The sequence below is a fragment of the Pygoscelis adeliae genome, unplaced genomic scaffold (genome assembly GCF_000699105.1).
Source record: "Pygoscelis adeliae isolate BGI_AS28 unplaced genomic scaffold, ASM69910v1 Scaffold139, whole genome shotgun sequence".
NCBI lineage: Eukaryota > Metazoa > Chordata > Aves > Sphenisciformes > Spheniscidae > Pygoscelis > Pygoscelis adeliae.
Genome location: NW_008825613.1, coordinates 1,512,277 through 1,536,670, shown reverse-complemented (window position 1 = coordinate 1,536,670; position 24,394 = coordinate 1,512,277). Strand labels below are relative to the sequence as shown.

Here is a 24,394-nt window from a genome sequence, read left to right as displayed (position 1 = left end):
GTTTGATTCTGCCTTTCACCCATTTGGCCTGACTAAATAATTCATGAACCAAAGCTGTTTCTGCTATTTCTAGGCAGTGTGGATCACGAAGGCAAATATAAATGCAACACTTGTTAATATAAAACTTCCTTGCCTGATAACTGACCCTGAATTCTGTGCCCCCCATTAGGGGACATAAGTCCCATTGTCCTCAATGATTTATGCAGCATATAAAATAACAGGACCTGTTGCTTATGGAAGTGTATGCGTTTATATTTTACGTCTCTGCCTGCCCTTCATATTTTACTTAATGAAGAGTGTAAGGAAATTGGTTACTTGGCAAAAACTAGCTTTTAGTGAACTAAGGAAATGCAAGTTTCCTGATTTTTGGGGCTGGTGCTGTGTGTGTGGTGCTCCCCTCCCTGGTGGCTGTACCACTTTTTCTCAGGGTCTTTCTAAATATTGATCCTTCCTCGTTACTCCTCCAGAAAGTGAGGAGATCCTTCAGCCCTGCTGTTGACAACCCATCTCTTGCAGATCACGTTGTGCCCTCTGGGGAGGGCAAGAAATCCCTGTAACAGATAGCAACATGATATCCTTGTGCTGTCCTGTAACTGCTGGCTTTTCTGGTCCAAGACCAGCTTTTTTCCCCTTAAATCGTAATTCACATGGTGACGTGCATGGCATGTCTTGCATTTCAGCTGGGATGAGACAGGCTGTGTTACCCATGTGCACATGCTGCGGCTGGACCGGGCTGGTTCGTGTGCCAGCCGTTGTTTGCTGTTTGCCTGTAGTTGATGGGAGATGCTGTTTTTACTCCTGGGCCATTGCTGTGAGGTCAGGCTTTTGTAATTTGGCTTCCCAAGACCTGATTCAGACCAGCACAAGTTTGTTTCAGGATCAAATTAAATCAAGTCCCTACATTGTTTCACTAATGATGTGAAATAAAACCTATAAGAAGACACTTTTTTTCAGTGCTGTTGTGGTGCTACGTAGGGTGAGCTGCGTATTTCATCAGGATTTCTGCCACGGTACTTTTATCCCTTTGCCTACATTAAATATTTGTGAATGTAGGTATTTTCAGACCCAATGAAAAGGTTTTGGAGTGCCTAAGGATGGATAATAATATACTTGCTTTTAAAAGCAAATTTCATGTGTATTTATGTTCTGTGCAATCTCTGGTAATGCAGCCCCACCCTCACCCCCACAAAAAACACCAAAACAAACAACAACAAAAAAAACCCCAAACCCCAAATGCAAATTATTGTGATGGTTTAATATCTTTTGGTATGAACACTTTACAGTACTTGATCTTAAAGTTTCCAAAATAGTACTTTTTTTTCCCCGTCAGTAGTCATTTCAACAGCTCTGTGTTGCTTGCAGGGGAAGCACTGGCATGGAGGACTGATGGTGAATTTTCATGATCTTTCTACGTGGAAGATTTTTTTTTTATGGCCTCTTATTAAAATGCCATATTTTATCAGGTTTAGAAGATCTTGAAGATGTTCTTAGGATTTACCTAAAAGATGCATGTCAGAGCACAGCTCAAGGATAGTCCTGTAGAGTGAGTCTGATCATAGGATGGGTAGGTAAAGCAGCAGCCTTGTCAGGTTGGCCCCTATTTGTTTCGTACTCTTAAAATGTTCTGTTTACTGATGTATTTAGGAGGCATATATACGTTTCCCAGGCCTTGAGGGAGCACTGCGTAGTCATGGAGCCTGGCACGAGGTGGCTGGATAGGGTTTTTCCAGTGTCCTGCTCTCAAGGGCTCCTCATCAGATAAGTTTCTGCAGTACCATAACATCCTAACTGCTCCACTGCTCGGATGAGCCCTTGCACTTTAGAAATATCAGTGTAATTATTATTCCCTTGTTTTGTTTGCTTACTCAGGTACGCAGCAGGGATATTGCATCCTGCTGGACATCTCTAGAGAGTGCGTCTTCTGGGTATTTACCTACGGGAAGGGCTTATTCCCAGCGAGCCTTTTGCATCTTGCTGATGAAGGTTGGTTTAAAGGAGTATTGTGCTCTCCTGCGTGGCTGCTGCTTCATTATCTACTTTGCCATTCATCTTTTAGCTTCAGCCTCATCAGCTTTTTCCAACCATGCTCCGCTTCTCTTGCAATCTCCCATCCTTTCCCACCAGTCAGCAGAGCCGTGACTTTGTGGCCAACAGCAATCCATCCGGGAAAGGGGAGCTTTTCTCCACTCGGCAAGGCAGGTCAGAGTTCAGCTATTTTCGAGCTGCACCTCATCAGCGTTACTGCCTTGCTTTTGTTAATACCTTGCTAATCTGAGCTTCACCCATCTGCTCGCAGAAAGCTACGGTGTCCACACGACCGCAGATTTAAATCCTTCCTCCTCTCCCTCCCTCTCATCTCCTTCCCTGCAATTTATTTGGGTTCCTCTTTCTGTGGCTGGAAGGAGAATAGTGCCGCTGGGTTTCTGCAGTTCTCTTGCTCCTGTAAATGAGCTGGGCTTGTTCTCCTTATTGCATGTTAGTCTATTTGTGTAACAGGAGCTATGAAGCCCAGTCTTGTTTATGCAGGCAAGCAGCTCGGTGATCCTTTCAGAGCGACAGGCTCTGAAATTGATTAAATGGTTAATTCACATGTCTACTTTCTGGGAAGGAATGCTGATTTTAATTTTTTTTTTCCAAGGGTGGACACGGCTTTTCAATTTCTAAACCAACTGAAATTATCTGAGCAATTTGATTTGTTTGCTGTGAGCAGCGAGTGGATGGAAAGCACCGCACAGTTCACCACAGGGAGCTACAGTTGTTACGTGCTTGATAAAGTGTACGTGCTGTGATGTAGTCCATGGATGCTTATGTTGGGGTGGATCGTGGGAATGTCATTACATCTAGCGCTGTGCTACAAGCTGTTAACTCCTTCCGCCTAATGTACAACTTAATGAAAGGAAACACAGATTTTGAGGATTGCATCATACAGTTCGTAGTGTACAGCTTGATTTGCCTTCTTTTAGTTAAAAGGAAATGTTTAGACTAGTAAGCAAAGTTCGCTAGAGGCTGCACACTCGTGCTAGCAGCTGGACAATCATGTGCTGATGATAGCAGGCTGGGTCTGATCCCTTCATCCTTTCTGTGGCAGAAGAAGAGGTATCGCATGAACAACTATCTCAAGAGGCATCTGATTTAAGTATTTTTAATTATTTCTGCTTGTGAAGTGTGAACAAACTGCTGACTGAGCTTTGCACTCTGTCTTGAGTCACTTTGCAGTTTTACGGGCTGTGGGTAGGTAGTGGGTGATAGCGTTCCCCAGGTGGGGGAGTTTGTGAGCTGAAATATTGTTTTCATTAAATACTATTTTTAAATGTAGCTTAATTTCCATTACATGAATGCAAGCTAGTCATACTTACCCAGTACCTTGAGCTGAGATTCTCTTGTTTGGCTGGAACTACGGGTTACTTTCTGAAGTGATTTAATTGACACATTCAAAACCTACCAGTTCAGCGCGTGAATCTGTTACGCAGTGTCCTGGTTTCGGCTGGGATAGACTTAATTTCCTTCCTGGTAGCTGGTACAGTGCTGTGTTTTTGATTTAGGATGAGAACAATGTTGATAACACACCGATGTTTTAGTTGTTACTCAGTAGTGCTTACACTAGTCAAGGACTTTTCAGCTTCCCATGCTCTACCGACTGAGAAGGCTGGAGGGGCACAAGAAGCTGGGAGGGGGCACAGCCAGGACAGCTGACCCAAACTGGCCACAGGGACATTCCATACCGTGTGGTGGCCGTGAGGGGCTGCTGCTCAGTGACTGGCTGGGCCTCGGTCGGCGGGTGGTGAGCAATTGCACTGTGCATCACTTGCTTGGTTTATTATTATTATTATTATTATTATTATTATTATTATATTTCAATTATTAAACTATTTTTATCTCAACCCATGAGTTTTCTCACTTTTACTCCACCAATTCTCTCCCCCATCCCACCAGGGTGTGAGAGCAAGCAAGCGGCTGTGTGGTGCTCAGTTGCCGACTGAGGTTAAACCACAACACGCAGTCATCTAGTGTTTCGTGTTTGGTGTGCCAGATAGTGGAGTCACTACCTGCAGAAGAAAGGATGGCCGAGAGCCACCCTTCCTGAGATACTCCCTGGGATCGTAACCAGAGTTGCTGGGTGGCTAATGGACATCTCCATAAAGATGTTAGGACAACATGGCACAGACACATCTCCTATACCTCAAGTGTGTCACTAGAAAAAAATTTAGAGGTAATTGGATGTCTGCACAAGGAACTTACTTCTGAGGCTTTCAGTCAGTTATTGAAATATTCATAATTTCCAAAACAGTTAGATAGCAAGATACAGGTTTCTTACCTTTCCTTCTCTCTCCTTATTTGTGAACGTAGTTGATCATAACTTTAAGCTGAAAGGAATATTTAAAACATAAAGTATTTTGCAGACTTTGAACACACTGTAATGATTTCAAGTGATTCTGCTTGTGGTCTTGGAAATTGTTTGACTGATACCTGCTAGTACACACTAGCCAGGAGATACCAGCAGACTGATACCTGCTAGTACATCGCTGTCATTGTGGAAGCAAGCGTGTTTTCAATGTTGTTTTGTGCTCTTAAAATATCTGGCAATTAAAAATGTTAGGAACACTTAATGTTTTGGGGAGGACGTTTGTGCATACCTGTTCTTTGGGTTCAATGCCAAATTGTTGTCAGAAGCAAGATTTAAGTAGGATTTGCCAGTGTCACAGGATAATCAATGGGAGGGATGGCATGTCTAACATAGATCTGGAGCAGCTGAGTATGAATAGTCGATGGTGTTAAGATCTGGAGTCTGATACAGAGATAAAGCTACTTTTTAGCACTGAGGGAGGAATATCTTGGGTTTCTGAAGTCCAAATTCTGAAATTTGGAGCTTGTTGCAGCATTAAAGTGTCACATTCGGTGGCGGCAGCAGCAGTCCTGAAACACCAAGCAACAATCATGAAATTATCTGTAAAAGGCAAAAAAATAGGGACCCTTAGAGCAGAGAACAGAGCTGGTCTGAATTGCCATCCCTTTCTGGCACTCTTGCTTTCAAAAGAGATGCTGGATGGCTGGACTGGGGAGGGGAGAGGGTTCGTCTCTCCAGCCGCACTGGATTTTGCTGAATGAACGTGAGCGTGTTTTTGTCATCAAGCTGAACACTGACAGTGGCAGATCTCCACTGCAAACAGCGAGATTTGGCATCCATGCGATTGGTGGCGAAGAGAGTAAAGAAGATAGCTGAAGTTTGGCAAGTGAGCTGAGAGATATTTTTCTTGCTTGTAGCGTTAACCACAAAAGGAAGATGCTAGGGCAGTTCATACGAATTTTCGGTAGATCTGGTCTTAGTAAGACAAGTTCCCATCATTAAGATTGTACACCCATAACTCATTTGCAATCAAAAATGCCTCTTTTTTTTTTTCTTTTACTTTTTCTAGCCTTTCCTGGGTTTCTGGTTGTTCTAGACCAAATATGCAGTAAGAGTCTTCCTCTCCTTCATACAGATATACATTGTCCAGATCTAAATATTTGATTTATGGTACAACTCTGAACAGATATTGCTGGAAAGAGGAGGAATATGTGTTCAAAAATTGGGTTAGGACTATTTATACCAGAAATAATCTTGAATATTTGTGGTGTTCTGTCTTTCAGACCAGGGATCAGTGTGTGTTAGATGAAACTAAATTAATAGACAAACCCAGGAATTATTTTGTTTTACAAGGGTAATAGCATTGAAAATTAATAATGTTGATGGTGTGTCTTTTGGGTGGGTTTATGAATAGTAACAGCTGAAATGCAGAGAACAGCATCTTGCATGATGTTACATAGATATTTATATTTCAACTTGTGAGGCTTGGAGTCTTTTTGCTGTGGGTCTGATGTGCTGGACTTCAAAAGTAGTGTATTTGAAATAAAATGAAATTAAAATTCTATAAATATAAAAAATTCTATAAAAAATAAAATTCTAATGAAATATGGAAACATTATTCTAGGCTGGGATTCTGAGCGTGTAAACTCAGTTTTCTTTTGCTTCAGTCATAACTCAGGGAAAGGCAGTTTGGAGGAAGCAGCTGTTGTGGTCTGGATGTTGTCTAATACATGTCCAGTAACAAACTCAAATACTAAAAAAATATGGCAATTAATTGATTTAAGCCTTCAGTGAGGCTCTATTTTTCTCTGTAGTTTCATTTGGCTTTCTTTTTCCCAGTCTGCATGGCTGGTTTGGCAAAATACGCTGGAGTATGCATTTTAGAGCCACGTTACCATCGGTCACAAGACTGTCCTCAGTTTCCTTAGGCAAAACTTCCCTTTCTGTTTTGATTTGTGTGTGTGTGTGTGTGTAGTTCTTGCTACTACTTAGGTTTCTGGAGCCTCACCACAAATCTGACTTTCGAACAATAAATGATTTTTAGGTATTCAATGTAGCTAAAAGCCAAAAAAACCCAAAACATCTGAACTTGGTTAACGGAGTTAAAATACAGAGCAATGTCACAAACATTTAGTCTCTCCTTATTTTCTTGTTTCCATCCTGCCCTATCCCATCCTCTCCCCATTTCTATGCCTTGTGGGAAGAAAAACCACTTTTTCTGCTTTTTTCAGTGTTTCATCTGTTTTCCTTCCAAGGTCTTCTGTTGTGTGCATATAAATATAAGAAGGTTTGGATAGTTTGAAGAGGAAGGCAAGTATCGTTTTGTGCTCTTTAGTAACAGAGTTAGCTCAGAGGTTGCATGAGGACATGCGGCTCTATTTCCAGCTCTGCCCTATCTCTGGCTGACCCAGATCCCGAGGCGTAACACAGACATGTGTTTAGCTGTGTTGGAGAAGATGGCCAAAGCTTGCTGCCACCTGAGCACAGAGCCCAGAAATGCTTAGGGTTGCTTCGGTCCAGAAACCAGATGTGCAAAGTTTGAATGGTATCCATGGGCGTTTTTGTTTGTATATTACAAAGAAGTGACTGATGGCGGTGGGTGGGTTGAGTCCTGCTGTAGAAGTCTTTGCTTGAAGAATTAAAGATCCTGGTGTTGAAGCAGATTACCCATGTGTAAAGGACTTGTGACGGTCCATTAATATTTTCACATACCCCTTTGCAGGTGGAGGGCTGAAATAGTACAAACCCACTTTCTCTCAACGATAATATTCTTAGAAGTTAAATGTAGTTGTGGTTGGGTTTCCCGCCCTGCCCCCCCCCAAATTAACTTTGTGGTGGTGTTTGCACCTTTCTTGCACAGAACTAAAAGCATTTGGGGTGGGGAGTTGGAAGGTGGGTTTTCTATTGCAGCCATTCAAAAATAAGCTAATATTCATCCCGCTTCTGTTGTAGGTGTTGCATTACTTCAGGATTTAGACATTAGGATTGTGGTACACAGTACAAAGTGAGACGTGCGCTTGGGTTATCCCTGCTATAGGCAGAAATCCCATAGCTGTTCCTGCAGGTGCCAGCTGGGGCTCTGGTCCTGGCGCATGGCTCTCCCTCCTGCGTTTGAGGAGACTTTTCAGTCTGAAACAATTGTTTGTAACTTTAAACCAAAGGCAGGACCTGCCCTCCCCACCCCATCCTTTCCACCCCCGGATCACTCGAAGCAGGATTTCCGTAGTGTCAAAACAAAAGCCCTGCCTAGCAACTGCTCCCATGATGAGATTGCTGGTCAGGTGAAGCCTTCTGGTGAGTGTTTGCTGGTTTCCATAACTACTTCCAAGCCCAAGGAAGAAGAAGGGGGAGGAAGAAAGTTGAGCAAAGAGATGTAGGGCTACAAAGAAGCAAGGGAATGAGGCTTCATCAGGTTTGGAGGGAAAATGTGTCTCTCTCACCTAGCACAGAATGTGTGCATGTATATACCTATACGCATACACGCATGCAGTATAGATGATGCGTTTTTCTAGCAGAGATGGAGATATTCACTAGCAGTGTTTCCCATCTGAAGATGAACTGTTTGGTTATTCAGATTTGATGCAAGTACTTTAATTTTTAAATCCTTGCCACTGAACTCCGGGCTTGGGTTCAGAGCTGTTATGCTGATATCCCTGCCTGTGGTTGGATTTTTGTTTCTTATTTTTTTTGTTAAATTAGGATAGGAAATATACAGTGGGGGTTTTTTTCTTCTTCCAATAGCGTTATTTAGAAAAAATGGGCTGCTTGGGGATTTATGTAGTATGCAGGCAATTTTTTTTCTCTCTCTGAAGCTGCGTAAGTAGCTATTCAGGGTACGGGGGTGTTGCTTCACATATTGGTCCCAGCATCTCTTTTCGTAGTAGTAATTCTGCTCGCTCTGACTTTGTGTCCACAGGACAATGTTTTCCATCTGGGACCGACCTTGGAAGCCTATCTCAGAGCTCTGTGAAACTCATGAGCCCATCTGTGCCTCAATTTTATACTTACAGATATTTTGTATTTGCATATATTTGTATTTACAGCACAAAACCAGCTTTATTGTAATGTTTTAAAATATCAACAGTCTCTTGCTTGCTAGCGGCACAGCCTCTTGCAAGGGGCGATCTCTGGTTTGGAGGCAAAGCTATCCTGGAGGGAGGGAAGCAATTCGGTACATTGCTTGAGAGCTCGTTAGTGATATCCAGCACATAATTTGTGGCAGGCATTGCCCTTTTGTTGCAAATTGGCATGCAGAAGTGCTTTGCAAGTACAGGACGTCTGGTTATTGAGGTGTTGGAGCATTATTGTTAGTGATGATAAAATGCCCATAGAGGAATTGACTGTAGCAGTGACTCAGACCCTGCTGTTATGAATAGTTTGTTTTGTGCTGTAAAAATGCAGGACAAGAGCTCCTGGCTTTCATTCGGAGTATTGAGTCTCCATGTAACTTCTGTTCACCAGGGGATTTGGGAAATTCACTTGTGGGTTGGTTTCTAAAGCATTAAAACTTCAATCCTTACAGCAGTTGATTTTCTCCTGCTTACGTGTGTGCATCTCAGCATTTGTTTTTCAAGGGAGAAAATGTCATTATTTTGTCTTCAAACTGTGCTTAGCCCTGGACCTCACTCATTTTAACACTATTTTTTACTAATGGTTTTATCATCTTAACTTTTCTAGGGTGTTTGGGAAGGATGCTCAGTGTTGCAACTGAAACACACCCACTGCCTCTGAAAGGATTTGAAAATCTCCTTGGCTCCTGGTGAGGAGCTCGTCGCAGTTTCTGAAATGGCTGGTTATTTTACTGATTTCTATAGTGATTGTTGCCTTAGCAGCAAGGTCCTTGCTTAGAGAATAAAAGCACTGTACAAACATGAAGAAGGCATGATTTGATTTGGGAAGACTTAGGTTTTCTTCGATCAGGCTTCAAAGTGCTTTAGGAGGAGATCGGAGATGAACAAACTGATTTTGGGGGTCTTTGTGGATGTGGCTTTGTCTCATCAGTGTTAATTGCAAGATGTAATACTTTCTGCTTGAGAGTTTAGAGGTAATAGGGAACAGCATGTTAACCTGTAAGCCAGCTCCGGGGTTGTGGAGGGAGGTTACTGCTCTGTGGACCCTGCAGCCATCCCAGAGAAAGTCTCGGGCTGCCTTCCCCAGGGATGTCCATCGCTCACTTGGCGGTGAGCCCATGGACTTTGAAACAAAATCTGAAACAGTGACATCCAGTAGCGTGAGTACTTAATTATCCTCCAAGCAGACCTAGAGACAGAAAACTCCAGAGTTTTGTGCACCGTGGCTGCCAAGTCAAGTGTGGAGGTGTAGCCAGCTGATGATTTTATTGCTGATTGTCTTGTCCTTTAACCAACGGGATGGATGCTCCCACGTTCAGTCCTTATGCCCAACCGCATCTCCACAAAGCAATGCAACAGAGAACAGATCTTGATATGCAAGGTTATGTAGTGCGCTCTCAAATACTTGTTTAACCCACTGAGGTGGCCATAGTCATGGTATTACAACACTCATACAGGCAGATTGAAGTGGTGGTGGGAAATACTCCCTGTCGGGAAAGTGGAAAAGGATCTGAAAGTTTTGAGTTAGCACTTTAATAATTGCTGGGAACAGGGGAAAAAAGGTCATGTAAACACGAGGAGGTGGGAACTGGGGCCCTTGCTGAAGTTATTTCATCCTGCTCAGTCTTGTGGTGTGGGTATTTTGAGATACCGGTTTTACACGGCATCATTATCATAGTGCAATTGGTATTATTATGATAATCGTATTGTTATTTATAATTCATTATCTGATACAGGCTCCTTAATGAAGCAGGTCTGCTGCAAATGGAGGGAGCGTTTTAGTTGCCTGGCCCAAGCTAACAACTCACATCAGAGCTGGGGAGGCTTGGGTGTGCGCCCATCCCCCTGCCTGTCCCCATGCCTTGCTGGGGCAGTGGGACCAAGCTAAGCCAGTGGATGTGGCTGGGCAGCACCTGATGCCCATCCCCACCTTCTGTCTTCAGCTTTTGTGGACAGGAGACCTTTTGTGGAAGCAAGGGGGCCAGCAAGAGCTGTTAGTCTCCCATATCGTTTATGCGAACCTCACCTGATAAAGCTTTCATGAACGCACAATAGAAAACAATGTATTTTTAATGTGACAAGCTGGAAGGTGTTAGTAAAGAAGCTTTTTTGTCTATTCCTCCCCCATTAGACAGGCTGTGATATGGAGATTTGAATGATAGATGTTTGTTAGAAATTTCAGTTGTTTTTCCTCGTTTTAACTCTCAACAAAAACGACTCCATGGCCTGCATCCTTGGCAGAGTATTTTCTTTCCTCTAAGCCTTCCTCCCATGAGTATCAGTTACTCTGCTTTTACCAGAGGTGCTTGATAGTGATTTACATGCTGGTGGTGTGATAGCAGCGGGCTGAGATTGCACCTGGCCAGTGCTGTGCTCGTGCTTCCAGAAACGTCATCTGTGAGGACTGAAGCTTTCTGCTCAGTAGCTTCTTGCTCCTTGGTGAACCCCATGCCATTGTTGTCCATCCATCCACAGAGGACGAGATGGGGCAAAAGTGTATGCCTCTGTGTGTGAGATGGGATTTCTCATTTTTAAAACCAACAAAGACTATTGAGATAGAATTACATTTTATAATTCATAAAGACACAAAAATTGGAGTTGAGCAATTTTTATTCTTCTGTATGGTACCTTTAATAGCATTACTGATGGTGAGTTTAAAGCACGAGCAAGTTTCTGAATTGATTGTAGTTTTTAGCAGTATTGCCAAACCCTGCAGTTTTACTGCAAGACACACACATTTGCTGTTTCTCATAACACTGCCAAGCCAGGTATCATGGGGTTACACCAGCATATTATGACTCCTGTGCCAGTATCAGAGTAGTATTTGCAGCTGGCAAGAGATTTTTGTTCTTTTAGGCTCCACACAGTGCTCATCTTAAAACCTACAAGCTTAGCTGCAGCAGGAGGAGATGTATGCGCATGGTAAGTAAGGAGATGTAATTTGAAGGTTGGCTACAGGCTCCTGAACGGTGGTGAATGCAGCCCTTTGCACTGTGTCTTTAGGATCCTGAATCCTTAAGCACACAGGAGGCTTGCAGTATGTTGTCAGGGGCTGGACAGAAAGACTGGTATGTCGGGAGGATAATGGTTAAAGGTCCGCTTTCCTCTTTTCTGAGTGGTTGGGAAACTGTGATTCAGTTACTCCAGTGTTTAAAATTGAAAAGGTTTAATATTGCCCCACCTCGTGGTGTACACAGAGTGCTCCCACAACTCCAAATCTATGCTGAAATTTGTAAAGCAAAACTTGGAGACGCAGCCGATGTAGCTGTTAAATGGCACGGGTATATGAGGTCCTGCTGCAGGCTAAGAGCCCAGGTGTTGTAACAGGATTAAAAAATAACTAACTTAGGCTTTATCAAGATTATAAGGTGCTACCCTTGAAAACAGCAAGCCCGTAGAGAAGTCTATTAATATTAGTTGTGAATTTGATGCTGCGCAGTTTCTGGTGCTGCATCTCATGCATTTCAACCTGAGTTTCAACCCTAGGACAAGTGTGAAAGTGTGTGTTGCATTTTCCTTCACATAGACACCGATTCCTTGAGTTGTGAATTACTGGTGAATCACTTGAGACTGAAATATTGTGGACATCAAAAAGGCAACGGTGTTTCCATCTCCTTGGTCTGCAGTGAGTGAGTCGAGCCACAGGCATTAGTAAGTGAGGTAGCTCAAGGCTGACATCGCCCTTAATGCACAGACTCAGGCCAAATGGGGAGCTGGAGTCAAAACATCTTCCCATAACTGCTGGTGACACCAGCTCTCCCCAGCATAGAGTAAGGATGCGGGGTTCATGCTTGAGCTTTGTGCTGCGGCTGGTGCCAGACCCAGGATTTCAGGTGCCCTGTGATAACATGACTACAGCGAGTACAGCGGAGACCAGCGTGGTAGAGAGCCAAGCTGCTCTCCTTCGGTCAAAGTCTTGTAGGAGTTTTTAATGTGGGTTGACATGCATAATTCAATCCATCCTTTTTTTCCATGTTCAGAGCTGTGTAACTAAATACCGATTTGCTAAACACAACTTGAATAATGAAGCAATCCGTGGCTAAAAGCCTTCCTCAGTACATATAATCCCACTGAAAAAAAAAAAAAGAAAATAGAGCTGTATTCTTTCTTCCGCTGTTTTAAAACAGTGCAGATATTCGCAAGGGGAAATATTCATCTTCACCCCTGTTTGCTCCATGGATTTAAATATGTGCACGTGCATGGCGTGCCCAGCGAGTGAGAGGTGGCATACGCGAAGTACTGCCAGTCCTTTGTCCAAAGCTTTTTCTTTTCTCAATCACCAGACCTGACCCATTCCATGGAGAAACAGATTAAAAACTGCGCTTTGTGTTTCTTGCTCAGTTTAGAGGTAACATGTCAAAAAATATATTTATGTGCAGCATGGTCATGTTTTGCATAGGAGTATAGCTCTGTATCTGTTTTGTACCACTTCTACTCAAATCATGCCAGTAATGTAGATTATTTTGGTTTTACTCAGTGGCAACTTTGCTCTCTGCGATGAAAGACAAACATCTGGTAGCTTGTAAGAGGCTAAAAATATTCTTTAAGCTAATAAAGACATGATATGACTTTTGAAAATATGAAGTGTTTTTTCCCCATGCTGTTACTTTCTTTAGGTCACTTTGTGTTTACGATGCTGAGCCTCCTGCAGGAGAGACTTGGTCTGTGGGACAGCAGGCTGGAGACAGGGGTTCTAACTGTTTTCCTTTCTTTGCTTTGGGGAGGATCATTTTTTGCTTGTTCATTGAATAAACATCTCAAACCTGGGAATTTGCTGGTGGTGTTCACTGCCACGTGATTGCTGCCTCGTGCTGAGGATTTTGCTGCTTGTGTCTCAAAAATGCAGGAAGAGGTTCCAGCAAGTAACATCTGTTTTCATGTAATTTTTGTATTGAAAGTGATCGGCTTTTCTAAGCTTTCTAAGCTATTTTTGTAATTAAGTCAGTGTAGAAGTTTGTGACCTAGTTCCTTTTTTTTTTTTTTTTTTTTAAAGCTTCACTTTCATTTTTCTGCTGGTTCCTTTTTTAGCTGATGACAGACATTTATTTGAATTGTAGCAGTATACCATGGAAACCATAAAATTTACCTTGAAGAGCTGCTAAACATCTGCTAGAGTCCTGCAAACCTAAATGCTTCTGTTTATTTTCAGGCTAACCTGTTTGGGCATTGATTTTCCTGCTGGTGCTTTGGCCTGGAGAGTATAACCTTGCTTATCTACATAATTTTTTTGTGTGTTGCTGACCTGTAGAAAAGCGATTTTTGTGGTACACTAGATATTTTTGCCTTGCAGAACAAAAGCCAGGCTTCCTATTCAATAACTAGGTGCAACACATTGCATTAAGATACCAGTCTGTAAGGGAGAGAGAAGGTTTGTGACACAAATAACACTAAACATCTGTTCTGTAGATCCTTAAATCCATTAGTATTATGATTTTAAGAGGAGTTTGGGTAGTGGTTATGGACCAGAGCTGCATAGTAATAGAAAATTTGGGTTTTTCTCCTCCCCAGGAAGAAGAATGCAAACACGAATATGAAGTGAACCGTTTCCTATGCTTGCCACAGCGCCTGGATGCTCATATCGGATGGTTAGAGACGGGGACTTGCCTCTCACCAAACTGCTTCCTCAGACAAGATGAAGCCAAGGAGGAGCTTTCCAACACGCTGGAGTTGCAGTGACTGCTGCCCAATTTAAAATCGATGTCAGACTGTGCCCCAGCTGCCTGGCAAGATGAAAGAAGTGGTGTTGTGGTCACCCGAGGAGGTGATGAATTGGCTAACAGAAAATGCTGTGCCGGAGTATTGTGAGCCATTGAAGAGCTTCACCGGGCAGGATTTGATCAACCTCACGGAGGAGGATTTTAAGAAGACACCTCTATCCCGGGTGTCTTCCGACAGCGGACAGCGGCTATTGCACATGATTGAAACTTTAAAAATGGCTCACCACATTGAGGCTCACAAAAACGGGCACATCAACGGGCACATCCGTGTCAGTGTGAGCAACACCACACGTGAGAATGGCTTTAGCAGTAAAATGAAACTGAACGGGATGCCAAATGGCTATAAGAAGGAGATGATAAAGATCCCCATGCCAGAGCCAGAGCGCTCACAGTATCCTATGGAATGGGGCAAGACTTTCCTGGCTTTTATTTATGCACTTTTTTGTTTCATCTTTACCACAGTGACTATCTCAGTTGTTCACGAACGAGTGCCTCCCAAGGAGGTGCAGCCTCCCCTACCAGATGCATTTTTTGATCGCTTTGATCGGGTGCAATGGGCTTTTTCTATTTGTGAAATCAACGGCATGATCCTTGTAGGACTGTGGTTTGTTCAGTGGCTGCTCTTAAAATACAAGTAAGTAAAACCTTTTGAAAACTGAGTGCTAGGGTATACTTCTGACAGCTTTTGGAGGTCAGATACTGGTTTACATCCAAATAATGAAGATTCTTGTGACCTTTCTGATTTTGGTTTCCCGAACTGAAGTAGATATCATGCCATAGGCAAACTGCAGTTTGTATGGGCTGCTTGTGCAAAAGGGAGAAGTTCAGTCCAACTGCTACCTAAGAAACTAAGAAAAGCCCTGGTCTTGTTTGCCTGCACAATTAACTTGAACCCTTTTCATGTGTAAAAAGCCATGAATTGGATGTAATGATGTTCTTAACTCAGTTGACTGTCCTGTCTGTTTAGAGGGAGCACAGCTCACACTGTTGTGAAGACAGCTGCAAACCACCGTGGGATTGATTTAGTGTCTCTGTAGTTTGCCTGATTTAAAGACCTACCCTAAGATTATGATACTCTTGGACAAAACCAACAGGCAGTGGTTTAGTCCGTGCACCTAAACAGTGCTGCGTGAAAAAGTGTTGAAGTACATTTTCTGCTTGACATTAGATGAGACAGGTGTCAAACAGAAAGTATGTCAAAAACTAATCATAAAATATGCAAAAGCATAGATATGCAATGAATTTGCAAGGTCTTAGTGGTTGTCTGCCCCCTTGCTCATACTGGTCAGAATTGTAAGGGCGAGTTTGCCTGCCAATGGAAGTAACCTACCGCTTACCCTCTACAGAGTGCGTGCGCATGCTTAATTTAGGGTATTTATACTGCTGTAAATCCACACCTTGGGCTGCCTTACCATGAGTGTCTGATAAACCCTTGTGCTGCCATGGCTGTGAATGAAGTGTTCAAAGTCAAGTGGCTTTAAGCAGTATGAGGTGGCATATCACCTTTCCTTTCAAAAACCAGGCACAAGCATGTCCCCACAGCTGCCCAAAGAGGGTCTCCTCCTCTGCTAATACAACATCTCATTCTTTACCTTCTCACTGACTCTTTTTTGTGACTCCTGTGTAGGAAACTGAGGAAGGAATGTAATTTGGGCCCCACCATGTGAAATATAAGATCCTTCGGTTCACAGGACTTTGTAATGACCTTAGAATTACAGCTTTCCCTTATTAAAAGAAAGAAAACCAGAGGCCAATGGATCACTCACCCTTATAATGGAGAAAAACATTAAAACTTAAATGTAAGCATGTGGTTCACCAGCTTCATGAGGTACAGGCAGCTTGAAAAGAGAGAATTGCTAAGCTGGGGCAGGATGCCCTTGTGCAACACAGCTGTGGATTTTCATAGGAATGTGACAAATGTTTAAGTAATCCACAAGACTGAGATGATGGTTTATTCATCTTTTCTGCTGCTTTATACTACTTAATGTTTATCAGGTGAAATTTTAAAACTGTTGTACATTTTTACAGAAAACTGTGGAAGTGCCTTTTTTTGTTGTTGTTGTTGTTCTTTTTGTTAAATGTGCACGTATGTACTTGAGGAAGGACTTACCCTGGCTTGGCCTCTTGTTTTGTTTATGGCTGTAAGCTTCAGTATCACTCTTACGTTAGTAGCTGCAGTGCTAACTCCTCTCCCACTGCTCCAGTTGCCTATGGTGAACATGGGGGACTATTAACTTTCTTGGGGTCTCTGAGCATAAATGTTCAAAACCAAGGGAAGCACCTGGAGAAGGTGACATGGGATTGCTCTCAAGAATGGGGTGTCAGGTTAATAGGGCTGTATGAGGGATCAAACACCCTGTGATGGAGCCGAGCAGAGTCTTTAGATTCAGAACAGCAGAATCCATAAGGTCCCTGGAGATTTTGTAGCAGTGAGACATGGGTTGGCTTGATGATAAAGTATGTTGGTATCATTGATAGATGTGAAGATTTCCCCCCTCCCCCGCTCCCCCCCATCCCCATTTGCTTTGATATGTTTGTTTTTACTTGCTTTAGAAGGGCTCTTTCTGGTGTTAGGGGAAGATGTCGGGGAGTCGCAGAGTTTTCCATTCCCAGTATCAGCCCTAGAATAGCTGGTCAGCACTGGTCAGTGTGTGTACTGGTCACGTAATGCTTTGGAGACCAAAAGTCTTCTTTTATGTCAATGAGCAGACGTATCGAAGTCCAAGATGCCCAAGCTGTCGGTAAGCAGCAGAAAGGGAAGAGCAGGAGAGCTGCTCACAGGAACAGGAGCCCAGTGAGGTGGCTTTATCTGGAGGACCTCATTCTCGTGGCTTTGGATGGTGAACCACTAAGTGCTATAAAAAGAGCTGAATCACATTTGTGGCATGGGTTATCACCTCCCTTTGAAACTTAACTAAAGAATAAAGAGAGGGAATTAAGCCAGCTAGACCTTCCTCACTTCTCTGACCTCTGATGTTGTCAGGGATGGTCATTGCCACACTCTATTTGAGATCTGAAGATAAGACGTGAAGCCAGGTGATTGCTGGGCAGGATGAGACCTGGTTCCTCGCCTACTCAGATGATAGAGATACCATTCGTGGATGTCTCCAAGTGCAAGCTCAGAGTCACTGGTGAACCAGCAGCATTGTTACCCATGAGCTGAATTGCAGACAGTGGCTGGGCTGAACCTTTGACTGAAGGGGAGGCAGCTTCACAGTTTCATACTTTTTGAAACACTTTGCCAAGCAGTGAAATTCCTATTGCTTATCCTACCAGATCCATTATTTGCCGATAACCTGATTTCACCCAAGCTGAGCTTGCTGTTCTCCCAAGAAATGAAGGATGGTAGAGATGTGTCATTCATGATAACTGATCACTCAGATTTAGTCCAGGGATTGCATGATGACGTTGAATAGGACCTACGTGTCATCTTTGTTGGACTGCAAAGTTGGGGCCAAAATGGAAGAGGGTGTTGGGTGTGCCTGTCCAGCTAACCATAATGCAGGGTTTCCCTTGGCCCCTGTTAGTGTTTTCTTGCCTGAAAATTAATTTTGCCTTCAGGTAGAGACTGGAGCTTCTGGCTGGCTTCAGGGCAAGGCACTAGATTTGGTGCGAGGAAACCAATGACAGCTTTCTTTGAACATCCATACAGAATACTGTCCATGGCATTGGGTTGGGTTGGTTTCTCACCAGAAAGCAGGAGCAGGGTGGGTGTGCAGGTCTTGGCTGGGGACTCCAGGCTGCCCAGGCCTTTTTCTGCAGACACCGCGGGGAGCTCAAGGAGTCCAGGCAAGCTGCCAAGGCAGAGTTAACTTCTCTGGGAAGCATTCCCAGATGTTTTGGGAGAAGTACAGTGCTGGTTTTTGGCCATGCTTGACATCTCATCCAGCCTGCACGCTCGCTCATGGGATTGAAAAAGCGGCATGCTCGCTATCCACGTTAGGTGAGGTCTGGATAGTTGTAATAAAAGTTGTCTTGGCCCGTAATAAGCTTAGAGGTTGTACTTGTTAGCTGACTCATAATCACACACACACACACACACACAAATCCTTTTGAGAAGGGAAAATGTGAGGCTTTTTACTCTTTTTTTTTTAATTTCACAGTACAGAGCACTTTGACGCAGACTTTCCTAAGCTAAAATATGCTAAATCCAGCTAAACCAAGTAGGTTCATGGGTAATTTTAATTAAAAAAAAAAAAGTTCAGTGCTCAATTAAACACTGCTGCTTCCTTGGTCTCTCAAAATTCAGTGCTGCTCAGTCTTTAATCCCCAACCCTCCTGTTTGTCTTTATACCAGGTTATAAAGAAAAGCAAGTTCATGTCTGGTTATAAAAGCCAGGCACAAGTGTGAGATCTTTATTGGATCACTCTTCTGAGAGAAAAATCCCCCATACGAAACACAGAGGAAAACCACTGCCCCAATGGCATGGTGCCTTCCACTCTTAATTTTCAGTCTATGGAGCTACATTAATAAAGTATAATTTTTAACTCCGAGCTTTGTCCACGGTTACACCAGGAGGGGGAAGAAAAAATATGAAATACTGTGTTTCAATAGCAGTGAGCACTGGAGTGCAAAATGCATTTACACTGGAATAGTTGAAGCTTTTCTGATAAATTAAGACACTCAAGTTGTTATTGATCTGGCACTGCAAAGTCATACTCCTCCAAGAGTGGAGCGCTACAGCTTAATAACTGCCAAAAGCTATTAAAAATAGAAAAGATGGCCAATTTTGAGCTTCGAAAGAGCTCAGCTTGATAGAAATATTATTTTTTAAAAAGTAGACGCTTCAAAACAGCAACAAATGGATGCCAGAATTTGCAGCTTGTGTTGCAACCCTTGTATTCCCCAAATGATCATAATTGTAAATAACCACAATTTAAAATCAGTTGAAACCAACAAGGTCTGTAACCAGCAGGATGCAAAGGGTTGATGTGGTTAAGGTCATGAACTGCTGTAACTGGATTTGCCCTTGATTTTTATAACGCTGGCAGTGATTTCTCTTTGCTGAACTCTATATGAGCTCAGATAGAAGTTGCTCCTGTCCTGATGGATGTTCCAGAAGGGGTTTAATTGTCGTAGCTCTTTCCTTGTGATATTATTAGCTGGTACGTAGCAGTGAAACTCTATGGGCCAGTTTTGGGGCTGGCTGTCACTCCTGAGTTGAAGCTGCAGCTCTTTACCCCATGTGCTCTTGCTGGTTTTGTAGAACTGCATCACAGTACCCCAAAATTGCATCTGCCCTCTTTGTGTATGTCAGCGACTCGCTGGCAGCCCTCAATGAGTAAATCTCTTTGCAGCTATGGCTGCTTGCCTTGAGAGTGGCTTCCCATGAAAACACCCTGTCCTGTAGCCAACGCAGCTCTAAATTTGTATTTCGGAGATTTCACTGCTGATGTGAATTGCTTCCTCTTTAATGCTGCCCAGGAAAGATGTGTTCTCACTTGTTTGGGTCATACAAGCTATTTCTTCTCAAGCAGCCCTTTATAATTACTAAATGTGTGTGTCAGCCAAAATAAACTCACTCCTTTTCATCTTGAATAGAAAATTAGTGACCGCTCAAAGCTAATGGAGGGGTGTGGGGCATGAAATCCCTTTTTATGTCTTCAACACTAAATCTGCACAGGCTTTTGTATTCTAATCCTTATATTTCCTATAATTACCTTCATGGGTAGTGTTAGTTGAGTTGCTCTTGTGTTTCTGACCTGTAAAGCGTGGGAATATTTGTAAAGTAATTCAGTATTCTCAGGTGTAAGCTGATACTGTCACGGTTTCAAAAGCATCAAGAAGAGAACAGTTGGTAGTTTATTTTATTTACCTTTGCATATTTTGTTTGCATTGAGTGATCTCCTTATTTTTTTCCTCTCTCTCTTTTTTTTTTTTTTTCTTCCCTTCTTCCTTCTAGGTCTATAATTAGCAGAAGATTTTTCTGTATAGTTGGCACACTATACCTGTATCGGTGTATTACAATGTATGTGACTACACTCCCAGTACCTGGCATGCATTTCAAGTGTTCTCCAAAGGTAAACTTCTTCTGGCTGCCTTTCCATATTTAAATCTCTATGTTTTTGCTTGTCCTGCTGTTACCAAAACTGTGAGCAACACTTTCTCAATAATTGTTGCTAATTTTGAAAATACCAGTTTGGCATGATGGGGATGTCCTTCTGCAGATCATCACCTTCTCTCTCGGTGAAGGTGTTGACAGGTGCTTTGGGGCAGTGCAGGCATTCCCACCCTTTTTGAAGCACTAATCTCTGCAATTCCTGTAGCATTTTCAACTAATTTGCACAATCAGCATTTTTCGATCTCCACCAAAGCAGTCAAAGGTGTGCAACCTGCGGAGGTGCCACGTGTGACTCATTTATTTCTAAACACTTCAGTGTGTCAAATCCAAGTATGGTTTGTGTTTGAAAATGGCCTAAAGAGACTTTTCTAAGGCTGGTGAAACTCTGTCTCCTTTGCAGCTGTTTGTCCCTGCATGTATTTTTGCAATCGTGTTAGGACTTGCCACCTCCTCCTCAGTCTAGCACTGACTCCTGTTTGTTGTGCTGAGGAATAAAAAGGGCTTACAAAAGCCGTGGCTGAAACCAAGCTACTGAGACAGAGGTGCTTAGGCAAGACCCTTATAGTCAGCCTTGAAGGGTAATTCACGTGCTCGGGATGGAGATGGGACAGGGATGGTGGTGTTGCATCCGTCTCATATCACACAAGTATTGGTGGAAGTGTGGCCCTTACTGCAGCATGCTGTTTGTGGTAGGGAAATGCAGTCTAATACAGACTGGACTTCTACGGTAGGGAACAAGGTGCATATATTAGACACAAGTGCTCTTTCTCCATAGTGGTTCATCTCTGTGCCCCTCCTGGGGTTGTTTGTGCTATAGCTTGATTTAAGCAGGAGAAAGGCGGGGGGGGGGGGGGGGGGGGGATAGCTTGATTTAAGCAGGAGAAAGGCGGGGCGGGGGGGGAGGGGGAGTAATTTCTGTGAAATATCTACTGCACACACAGTTCAATTGCTTTGTGTGCACAGCCATGTTAGATGACAGGTAGTAAAATCACTGATTTACAGGTAGTAAAATCCTGATTCGACCCAGTACACGTGCTGTTTCGGTGAGGATTGCTGGTGCCTGCAAGCAAAGCCGAAACGCCTCGGTTCCTGGGGGAAATAAAGCCAATGAATGTACTGCACCAGTTGTTTGACAAGGCAGAGCGTTTGCCAAGCCACGTGTGGCTTTTTGAGGGACTGAGGTCTTTTGTAAAGAGAAGCGAGTGGGAGAGGAGTCAACATTGTATTTGATCAGTCAGCCATTATGAAATTAAAAAAGAAAGAACACAGGTATTTATGGGCTGAAGTGAGTAAGTCTGCCATTTTTGGAAATTTATAGTGTTGGCAAGTCCGTCTCATTACTCAAGTATTAAGACAAGCCTATGTTGTGCTCCTCTGTTGCCCTGATAAGACTAAGGATTAGCTGGGCTTTCCTGAAAGCTATAAATATACTGGTGGGAAAAGAATAACCTCTCAACACCTTACTGAGTTATATATGATTATGAAGAGTGGGCTTTGGGGAGTGTTTTAATGTTTTGTAAGGAACTGTTAGCAGGAAATGTTTAATTGCTGCAAAGACCCTGTTTAAATCTGTCAGAAATTAATAATTTCCACTTCTTAAAGCAAAACCGAGCTTTAAAATAAAAGAAAAACTTGCCTTTAATGGCCAGCCAGGGGGATCTGTGTTTCCTTCTGACTGTTAAATGGTTACCATGGATTTTAAAACTTCATAAAATGGGGTAAGGATGCAGCACGTGTAGTCGCATGCATTGATCCATTAGTCCTACTCCTTTGAGCTCAGATGGTTTCTGCTTCCTGTTGGGTCCTGGAGCTGCTCAGTACATCCTGGTTGTGCTTGTCCCACGGCATACATTTTGTTTGTGGATTTGTTTAACATTTGGGCTTGTTTTAGAGCTGGGAGCGGCAAAAGCAAAGTCTTGGGGCAGTGCCAGCCAGCTGCCCTTCGGTCACCTGGGAGGAGGGAGAGGGGCGTCCTCACCAGAAGGACTTAGTTTGCTTCGGTTTGGCTTTCCTAAGGCAAATTGAAGTTTTTTCAGGAATACCCTCTGAGCCAGCATTATGGGTTGGAGGTGGGTCAGAGCAAATCCATCAGGTGTGGAGGAACGTCCCCGTTGCTCACATGGATTGTGTGAGTTAAAGCCAGCACAGAAGTTTGTCACTGTGCTCTGACAAACACCATATATGTTTCTTCTGAAATGTGAAGTGGAAAGAGATGATTTTGAAGACTTTCCAAGGCGGGGTGGTGGGAGGCCTTAGAGTTTGGAGTGAGATACTCTCTTCTGTACATTGAATCTGGGTTTCAGCAGCTGGATGTACAGCTTGCACAGTTCATCCTGTTTTCTGTTGGATTATCATCTGTAGGGCCTGCGCTGTTACGAACAAGATGAATTAAATTAAGCTTGATTTATTTTAGAGTGCATTGCCTCCTGAACAGAAGGAAAAACAGATGTTTAGAGAACATGACAAAATTCTAGCTATAGCTGGAAATATTTTTAATTCCTTTTTATTGGTAAAGCTGGATTTTTGAGACTGTATTACAGAAGTCATAGGTTTTCCAAGAGTCATCATTCTGAACCTCACTGTACACATGTGAGGTTCATACGTATATATATATACACCCCCATTGTATATCCCAGTGCAAGAATATAATGAATAAAAAGAGATCTGAACCCATTAGCTCTGCTTGAAGATTCCTACTAAAAATCATTTTCCTGCACAGCCACAAGCATTAGCAAAGGCTGCCAACAAGACCTGGGAGGAAGATTACGCCTTTACGTGGTAGCAGCAATAAGTACTTATAAATAACATAGAAAACAATTTTTACTCACCTACCTGTTTTGCTGTAAGTGTAGCACTCTGCCACTGACAGGAGTTTTAACAACTTTTGGACCATTTTTTTGCTTTTGTATTATACTGAAAAGATGCCATGTTTTTCATTGCAGCTGGAAGTGACCTGATGTAAAGGGTTTTTACACACGTACACACACACACAAATATGTGTGTAAACAAGATTGCCTTTTTTCCATGCCTTTTCAATCTATATTGTGAGCATAGGAAAAAACAGTAGTCCTTTGAGATACTATATTTATAGGGAAATTGTAATAATTTCCTTGATTCTTCATACATTGAATACTTCAAATAAAATAATATTTTAGACAAACGGATGGAGGTGCATACGGCCTGTGCTCACATGAGTACTAGTTATAATAGATGCAAAACATCAATAAAAAAAATAAACTCATGTCTCATTTCCAGTCTTTTTCCTTCTAGAAATGTGCTGCTAGCTTTTGGAAAAGGCTGTGGATTTACTGATTGATCTTGTGTATCAAAGCAAAAAGAGAGAATAACTGAAAGGCAAAGTTGCTGGCTAACACCGTTGCTTTAAACTCTGAAAGGTTAGTGCTGATATTTTACTGTGCGTTTGTGTTTTACTCTTCCACCAGCTTTTTGGAGACTGGGAATCTCATCTGCGAAGAATAATGAAACTGATTGCTGGAGGAGGATTGTCCATCACAGGATCCCACAACATGTGCGGCGACTATCTGTACAGCGGTCACACTGTCATATTAACTCTTACGTACTTATTTATCAAAGAGTGTAAGTTCGTTACTGTTCATGTGGAATCTCCTGTTGTATAATTCCTTGCTAATTGAAGAATTATTGTGCTGATGGGTAAATACAATTAAAGTAAAAATGCACACTTTTTCAATTAAATAAAAATAATAGAATTTCAGAGACATAGGGCTTACTGAAAAAGAAAACTTTGGAGACAAAATAAAACACTTTACCGTGTAGATGTCTGAAATAAGCATTTTATTTTAAAAAAAATTTTGTTTACAATAGAATTGAAACCTTCATCGCACCCTACCTGATGAATGGTATTTCATTCACCATATGCGTCTCCTAATCTAGAGAGAGATGAATGCTATGCTGAATGCAAGGTTGCTCATTTTGCAAGAATCAGGCCTTAATGTATGCATTTATCTTTTATGAAAGGTAAGAGGAATGGATTGCCATTATGTAGAATCAATGTTGAAATACAAATCAGTTAATTTACTGACTAGGGTGTATTATATGGTTATGTATTGGGCCTGTTTCTCAAAGATTTCATAACCTTTCTATTGTCCAAGGATCTCATTACCCCTGAGTACAATTTTAAGTTTCACCTTAAGAGAATGATACTTATTTTGTGATCTCAGC

The 24,394-nt window shown here is 42.5% G+C and overlaps 1 protein-coding gene across 1 annotated transcript in view; it reads left to right on the top strand.

Moving 5' to 3' along the window:
• Positions 1–24,394, top strand: part of SGMS1 (sphingomyelin synthase 1) — a 36,928-nt gene that overhangs the window by 8,193 nt on the left and 4,341 nt on the right. Inside the window, exons 2-4 of the mRNA XM_009332765.1 lie at positions 13,924–14,766; positions 20,036–20,153; positions 23,638–23,791. Of these exons, the coding sequence (XP_009331040.1) occupies positions 14,144–14,766; positions 20,036–20,153; positions 23,638–23,791 (895 nt within the window). The 5' untranslated portion in view covers positions 13,924–14,143. The remainder of the gene's footprint in view (positions 1–13,923; positions 14,767–20,035; positions 20,154–23,637; positions 23,792–24,394) is intronic.